The sequence below is a fragment of the Malaya genurostris genome, chromosome 2, assembly GCF_030247185.1.
Source record: "Malaya genurostris strain Urasoe2022 chromosome 2, Malgen_1.1, whole genome shotgun sequence".
Lineage (NCBI taxonomy): Eukaryota > Metazoa > Arthropoda > Insecta > Diptera > Culicidae > Malaya > Malaya genurostris.
The window spans coordinates 300606800-300615104 of NC_080571.1; the positions used below are offsets into that span (position 1 = coordinate 300606800).

The window sequence follows — 8305 nt, forward strand, 5'->3', positions numbered from 1 at the left end:
TCGGCAGAATTCAGACGAAAATGATTGCCTCTCGTGTGTGGCGCACAAAATGAACCCACAAATAGCCCACTTTTTGACGTGCACCACAACATTTATTTCCATTTTTTCTCTTCCGAGCTGAACGACGTATAGAATAAATCCGTGAAAGGTACACTTGTGATGAGCAGAGCAACCTTCTCTGCGTCATTTAACGGCAGCTGTTTATTTCGATACTAATTATACTTGTGTGAAGAGGACAGACGATAGACGATAGACGATAGACGATAGACGATAGACGATAGACGATAGACGATAGACGATAGACGATAGACGATAGACGATAGACGATAGACGATAGACGATAGACGATAGACGATAGACGATAGACGATAGACGATAGACGATAGACGATAGACGATAGACGATAGACGATAGACGATAGACGATAGACGATAGACGATAGACGATAGACGATAGACGATAGACGATAGACGATAGACGATAGACGATAGACGATAGACGATAGACGATAGACGATAGACGATAGACGATAGACGATAGACGATAGACGATAGACGATAGACGATAGACGATAGACGATAGACGATAGACGATAGACGATAGACGATAGACGATAGACGATAGACGATAGACGATAGACGATAGACGATAGACGATGAACGATAAATGATCGAGCTTTTATATATGAAATTGTTGTCTTTGTCAGGGAAGTCATATGCTAGATCTAAGAGAATCTTTCCTAGAAGAAGGCCAATGATACCGAAAATTTGTTTAAAATTAATCGAACTGTATAAAATTAAAAAAAAATGTATGACGTATAATTTTAAAGCAAGTCTTACACAGTTCGAAAAAATCTTGTGATTTTACATTTTATAAGATGCACAAAAATGGAGCGTCGTATTCCACACCAATTTATATTCAAGAACATGTAAAATTGTGTGATTTGGAAATTACATGGCTTCAATTCGAATGAAATAAAAAAACAAAAGATCGATAATAGCAGCGTGACTTGAACAGTGAAACATTAGATCGTAAGCTCACCGGTTACTCGACTGAATCACAGAAGCACTTATCTGATTGTTGAAAAATTGATACATATAAATCCATACAGCGGCCCTTGATACCGGAGTGCAAATTACACTCGTAGCATGTAAAACCCTGTGCGAGTGGAATATTGCGGATATATTGAAAAATTAAGTAGTTGTGAATTGTATCGTTTGTAGAATTATGTCACTGTAAATATGTAAAATTCATAGTTCTTTTTTCTATGTATTTTTTAGACTGATGACTTGATATTTCATCAATTAACATTTAAAATGTTATATTCTGTCTGGTTTAATGTCAAATTCAGTTCAATTAACTGTGAAATTTGGTTATAATTTTTGGATCGATTACTACGCTCCTCGTATGTGCCTCTATCGAGACGTAAATTTACTTGATTTTTGCGTGCTGTGAATGATCAAAAACTGACCACTGTTCGTATTTTGAGTTTGCATTCCTATATGAAAACAAAGTCCTACTTCAAAAATGCCACATAAAATCCATACGAATGAAATATTTCGCGATTAAGGCCACCGTCCAAGTACCATGCGCGCGGGTGGTATTAGGTAATTTTCGATGGAAATTTTGAAAAATTTACCAAAACCAAAAACATACAGATCCGCTTCAGTTTGAATGTGTGTAATAATTGTGAAAGATCACAGAAACACTCATTTTCCAGAGCTATTTTTGATAAGACTCGGAATATCCTCCGAATTTTTCAGCCATTTTCACCATGCAGATATATAATAGTTTTTCAAAGGTCTGTGTGTTTTTGGTTTTGGCAAATTCTTCAAATTTTCCATCGAAAATTTCCTAAAACCACCCGCGCGCACGATGGTGCTGGTCTTAACTAAAGATTGCAGTTATTATTGTAAAATCCTGTCAATTGATCACTTACTTGGTACCGGTTGTGATGCGGCTAGGATTAAGATCATTGTTCGATATACCCCAAGTAGCATATTAAGTTGCTGTCCTCTATTTTTCTACTGATTGTGCAATTTATTAAGTTAGTGTACATTATTATTTTAGTAGCTGTTGTGCTATGGAAAAAACGCAATTTTTCTGTGTTGTTCAACATATCTTTAAGTTCTTCCATTATTACGAATATTTATTCACAACGTTTGTGCAATTGATACAAAAACTCATGCGTCGATCCCATCACAAAGGCAGTAATAAAATCAGCGAAAAAACAATTGTGAAACTCGTGAAAACTACTACGTAAACAAGAAATGGAATGACGTTCACAAAAACATATCAGACTCAATTCCTAATGAATAAGTTTCACATTCGATTTTCAATACAACTGCTCTTGATACAAACATGAATCTTGCAAACTAATCCGCACATGAAAAATCGACAACGAATTGCATTTTTATTGTGAAACATGTATTCGTTCGCCCGAAATTTTCAAGCGCCTTTAATTAACGTGATGATTGTACACCAATTTCTGTGAAAATAACAGTCTATTATTTTTAATGAGAATCATCGGAATAGTTTTTAAAATACGTTTATTCGAACATTCTTAAAATTTTCAGACTACATTTATCACACTAATATGTTAATAAACCTGAAAAACCTCGAAATGAATTTTTCTTGCATATTTTCCAATATGGAATTGATACCCAAGTAGGAAACATTGTTCTTGTATTGGTTTTCTTAAGTCTTCCCGCAACGATTGTGTGTTTGGAAAAGCTCAACAAGTTTCTTGTTTGACATGTTTCACAGCAGTAATATTTGTTGAGAGAAAACTGGAAATGAAACTGTTTAAATGAACATATTGTACAGTCAGCTAATAAAACCGATCTGAAACAGAATCGTTTCAGGTTTTTGAGTTGGTTTCACAAGCAGTAATATGAATGATTTTCACATTTGTAAAGAAAAAAACACGTGGAATCACTATTCTAACATATCAAACAAAAATAACCGTTATACGATAGCAATTGCGAAACAAGTCAATTTTAACAAGTTCTAATTGCTACTTGGGTAGTAACAGTGAGTTGAATAGAAAATGGTTCACGCAACGTAATTACTTATTTCATCTAAATAACAGGAAACAAGAACATGTTAATATTTCGGAAAGAAATGCTCTACACTCCAAAAAAAATTTGAACTTTACAGGTGATTTTCATAAAGACCTAATTTGTCAAATACGATGTAATTCATAAAGACCTAATTTGTCAAATGACGGAATATTTTATTTGTAATGACTCAATGTTAGATGAGCTTGAATTTTGCTGGTTTCGACTGTAACTTGCGTTCTGCTAGCAGGGGCGACTGTATGAATTTAAATGCACCTTTTACCAACCAAGCAGATGCATGCTTCTGTGGCTCAGTCGATTAACAGACGTACTTCACGTTCCAATGATTCTCGGCTCAAGTCGCGTCGGTTGCTATCAGTATTTTTTTTTTGTTATTTCAATGAATTTCATGTCATGGAGTTTTAGACCCAATATTAAATGTTCTTCGACGTAAATTTGCGTGAACTGTCACGCTCCATTTATGTGCATCTAATAAGATCCAAAATCACAGGGTTGTTTAAAGTGTGTATTTTTTGTTTTTTTATTTTTCAGTTTAAATCATCTAGTTGAAATAAAAGACAATACAGTATAGTCACTTATCTTAGCGGACCCGACATTTGTGATACGCACTGTAGGTGGTAGGAGTTGCAAAACCAAGCTGCTCAAGCGATAACATATAACTATGAGAGTACCTATGATGAACTTAACTTTTCGTTCAATATTTTTAAAAAGTGATGTCAGGTCTGCTAATTTTTTTTTCGCGAGATGAAAACCGAAAACAAATTATCTGATTGGTTATTGTTTTCATTGCACATGTAATGCTGTATTTCTGCAACTTTTATGATATTATTCTCATATCTGCAAATTTTGCGTTCATTTCAAACGGATAAATCTTGCACAACATTTTTGTAAGTTTTTAATTTTTTGTCCCAGAAAGTATGGACGCAAACAAAAACCGCTGCCATTTCGCAATGGTTCAGAATTGTTTTGTTGTTTACACTCTTCTCTAACCACTTGTGCAGTTTTTAATTCGTTTTCATTAGTTTGTTTCGAAATGCGTGGACTTTAGCAAAACAACGTCGAAAAATTGTGTACAAATGGTGCACAGAACGTGGACTGTCACTGAGAAGGATAGCAAAAATGGAAGGAGTAAGTGAAAAAGCCGTGCGAAATGCAATCAGGAAGTTCGGTGAGGATAACACCTTTGAGGATAAACCGAAAACGGATCGGTCCTGTTAATCCTCAGTTGGAGAAACGTATACTGAAGGCGTTCGAGCAAAAGAAGGAGGTTTCAGTTCGGAATGTAGCCAAAAAAGTAGGCACTACGAAGTCAAATGTTCTTCGTGCTAAAAAACGTTTGAGTATTCGAACCTATAAGAACCTATAACCTATATGGTCTGGTAAGCAATTTGCAGCTGCGGTAAGATTTCGAATCCCTTCATCACCACTGCTTCAATGAACAGCGAAATATACATCAAGATTGTTTACAAAAACGACTTCTACCCATGATTCGAAGCCACAAGGATCCTGTCGTCTTCTGGCCAGATGATCTTGCTTCTTGCCACTACTCGAAATCAACGGTAGAATGGTATCCTAAAAAAAATGTTACTTTCGTCCCAAAAGACATGAATCCACCAAATTGCCCACAACTTCGACCAATTGAGGAATTTTGGGCATTAACGAAGGCACATCTTAGGAAACATGTCTCGGCAGCCGAAACCATTCAACAGTTCGAAAAAGATTGGAAAAAAGTGTCAAAACTTGTCGCCAAAAGTGTCAAAAGTCTGTACGGAATTTAATGAGGAACGTTCGCAAGAAGGTGCGCCAGCTAGTCTACAATGGCTAAGTAGCAAATGTTGAAAATAATATTCTCTTGTTGTAGTCTAATATTATCAGTATATCGAATAAAATTTGAATATCTAACACTTGTGAATTATTTACAGCGAAATCAAAGTGCGTCCATACTTTCTGGGACAGTCTTTATGCGGACTCAGCAGAAATTTTTTTTTTACAGCAAGGTTCTCAATTCGGCTTATCAATTTTTGCCTTGCGAAGAGCATCATTTCGCTAATTTGGCTTCCACAAGAGATTTATAGCAATTGGGACGTATATTGTGTCCGATACAATTACGACATATCTAACCTAATCAAATATTCTAAACCAATTGTACAACATTATGGTGCTGTTGTAGAACTGTGTCTACCACTGCTCAAGGTGACGGAAATGGTAAAACGCATATGCATGAATTGCATAAGAACGCAGGTTCGAGTCTTACCTCTGAGCGTATCTTTTTCCCAAAAAAATCATGTTTTCTGTAAGTTTCTCATTCATTTGCCTTCTTCACTTAGTCATTACAAAACTGAACCTAGTAATAACGACTTTACGTCCATCCAATTAAAAATTTATAGATTGTGACCACTTATGTTTTGATGAGATGCATCGCATATGAAAATAGGCCTTCGCTAAAATGCTTATTCTTGTGATCACTTGGCTTTCCAGAGTACGATTGAATACTACGTTGCGGATTTCAAACTCGCAGCTTCGATGTCGTAGTATTTGCAGGAGCGGAAATTCTGTGTTCTAGGAACGGGATTCATAGTGCTGGAAAAGGTGCACAAACACGTGATTCAGTGACGAACAATCAGCGATAGGATGTGTTTATTGAAGATCAAAGGCCCTGCTTCAATTTCAGCACCCAACACGAAAACGGTCATCACCCACATCGAGACCCAAGAAAGCGTTGTACGCACATCTGGAACGATTCTACGGCAGCTTTCCAAGGTGGTATGTGAAATTTGTCATCGGCGCCATGAACGCTCAGGTAAACCGGAAGGCAACCTACAGGCCTAGAATCAGACCGGGGAACCTGCATACGGTCAATGCTGCGAGAATTTGGCTGTTCCATCAAAGATATCTTTTCCCCATTTTTACTAGCTTTAGTTTCCAAAAGATCGCTTGACCAGCAAACGAAAAGTCAAATCAAACTGAAAAGCTATGTTCTCAAAAAATGTCTGGTTGCTTTAACCCTACTAATTCGTAGAATTTTGGAAAATTCGTTTTGTTCATTATCACTTTAGTCTATACTCATAAAATCAACAACTTTGTAAATTAAATTCAACTCTTTTCTTCACAATGCGGTGAATGCAATGGGTAACTGTGGAGTTATGTGTGACTACTGAGCACAACAAATCCCCGAAAAATGATCATATACCAAAAATTTGAAAGGAATATATTGTGTTATAAAATAAAATATTATTTATCTCATGGTTAACTTCATGATTCTTGTATACTTTTTATTTTTTAATGTACCACAAAAAGCAAATATGTTGAATTCGGTCTATTGTGCAACACATCCAAAGTGATATTGTTATCTTATGACAGCATAACACGACAAAACAAAAAAAAAACGTTCATCTCCAATGGCTTATAATTACTCAATTGGTTCGAACAAATTTTTTTACCACCGGAGCCGAACGGAAAATGATTTCATTTACGGTCTTCCAGCTTCTTTCGGTAGCTCGGAAACTTGCCATTTTCCCTTTTACTCGTGTGGGCTAATCGACAACGGCTTTCCCCTTTCCTCCTACGGCGCCTTCATCAGGTGGGTGTTTAGTTATTGTACCAATTGGAAAGGGGTAAAAAGTAGTTGTGCAAGCCAAATCTTTCGAAAACAATTGGCGGAGCAACGAGCAACCGGAGCAAAATCATCAAAACATAAAACGAAAGTCGCATTTTTCACCCCCCGGGTTTGCAGTCTGTGCGCGCTACTTCAAGCATGACGACAGTCTTACGGACACCAGCACCGCGAACCGGTGGGACTTGGGGGGGCGGTATCGTTGGGACGCATAACAGCAAAATAATCCGATTAAGCTGAGCAACACCGAAGCCATCAACCGTACGGCGCGGAATGGATGATTTAATGATAATGAGCGGAAAAGGCGCGAAAAGAAAATTGCTGCTGTAAAAAGTGTCCTCTTCGCACTGCACTGCACTGCACAGACTATGTTCGATGCTCCTCGCTGGTTGAAACGACGTCCGAAAACGGGTGCGGAATAAAAAAAGGGCGCAGTGCACTTTGACTCGACGCTCGAAAGTGAAATTTGCGAAACAAAAAGTCAAGTATGCTTCACGCCAACAACGGCTTTGTTGCTGAGATTGAGAAGGTTGAGCGAATAAAGAAGGCATTTTCACGGCAAAAGTGGCAAAATTGGACCGGGTTTAACTTCGATTAGTGGCACACAGGTCCAAGAATTTAATACGGTCTACTTGTGCCAGAGAACCATGAACATGGCATCATATGTCCCGCAGTGTTAGGACGAAAACAAATCTAAAACGAATTTGCATCGGAAGGTGCAACCATTCAGTGTAACATTTGCCAACGCTAGGAACGAGTTGGTGTAGAAGAAATACCTGATAGAAACACCACATTCGCCTCGGACAGTATTTACCAGCATGTTTTTTTGTTTTTCTAACAAAATTTACAGTGATGAACAATAAACGATGAATACAAATAAGAAAATTTTTTCGAATTGAATTTTTGGAGAAGTAATCTCGCACTGACGTTGGGAATTTGAGTGTGAGTTGATTTTTGTAAATTTGAAAAAGAGGTTCTACTCGCCGTACGATTATAGGGCTATTGTACCAAAAGTCGTCCCTTTGGTAGAGTCGCCATGCGAATTTAACTTTTGGTTTTAGTATACGTGAGATCAATATTGGGGCTGATATGAATGAGGGTTACCCTATTCCACATAGGAAATAGATCAAGTAAAAAGGGGATTGAATAGCTACTTTGATTTGATTTCTATGCATGCATCCAAACGAATAACTACTATCAAATACTTTCCATCCGATTGAGGGACTTCGTCCTATAGGGGAAGATGGGGTAAAACGCACCCCCGAGGCATAATGCACCTTTTGCTTATCTCAAAAGTTACCAATTTTTTTCACAGAAATTTTAATGAAACTGAAAGTCCGCCATAACAACTGAAAACTATTAAACTTTGGTAGCGATGGTTCAATCATATCTGGAAAATCATAAAAAAAAAACAATTATGTCTCTGTTATAAGTAATTTTTGATGTTCATTCCATTGCAATTTTCTAGGGTGAGGAAGACGATTTTAATTATGTAACCAGTGAACTTCTTTGCTAACCATTCGTGTTTCTAAAATTAGTTCTAATACAGACGATATATTTGCAATTTTATAGAAAAATCGTCAAATTAATCGTCTCATATTTTTGGGGGCAA

General features: G+C 37.0%; 1 protein-coding gene across 1 annotated transcript; it reads right to left on the reverse strand.

Moving 5' to 3' along the window:
- Positions 1 to 212: 212 nt before the first annotated feature.
- On the reverse strand, positions 213 to 1976 carry LOC131429289 (uncharacterized). Its single transcript, XM_058593346.1, has 2 exons — positions 1940 to 1976; positions 213 to 739 (listed from the first exon to the last, which is right to left on the reverse strand). The coding sequence occupies exons 1-2, from the start codon at positions 1974 to 1976 to the stop codon at positions 213 to 215; spliced, it is 564 nt and encodes a 187-aa protein (XP_058449329.1).
- Positions 1977 to 8305: the final 6329 nt, after the last annotated feature.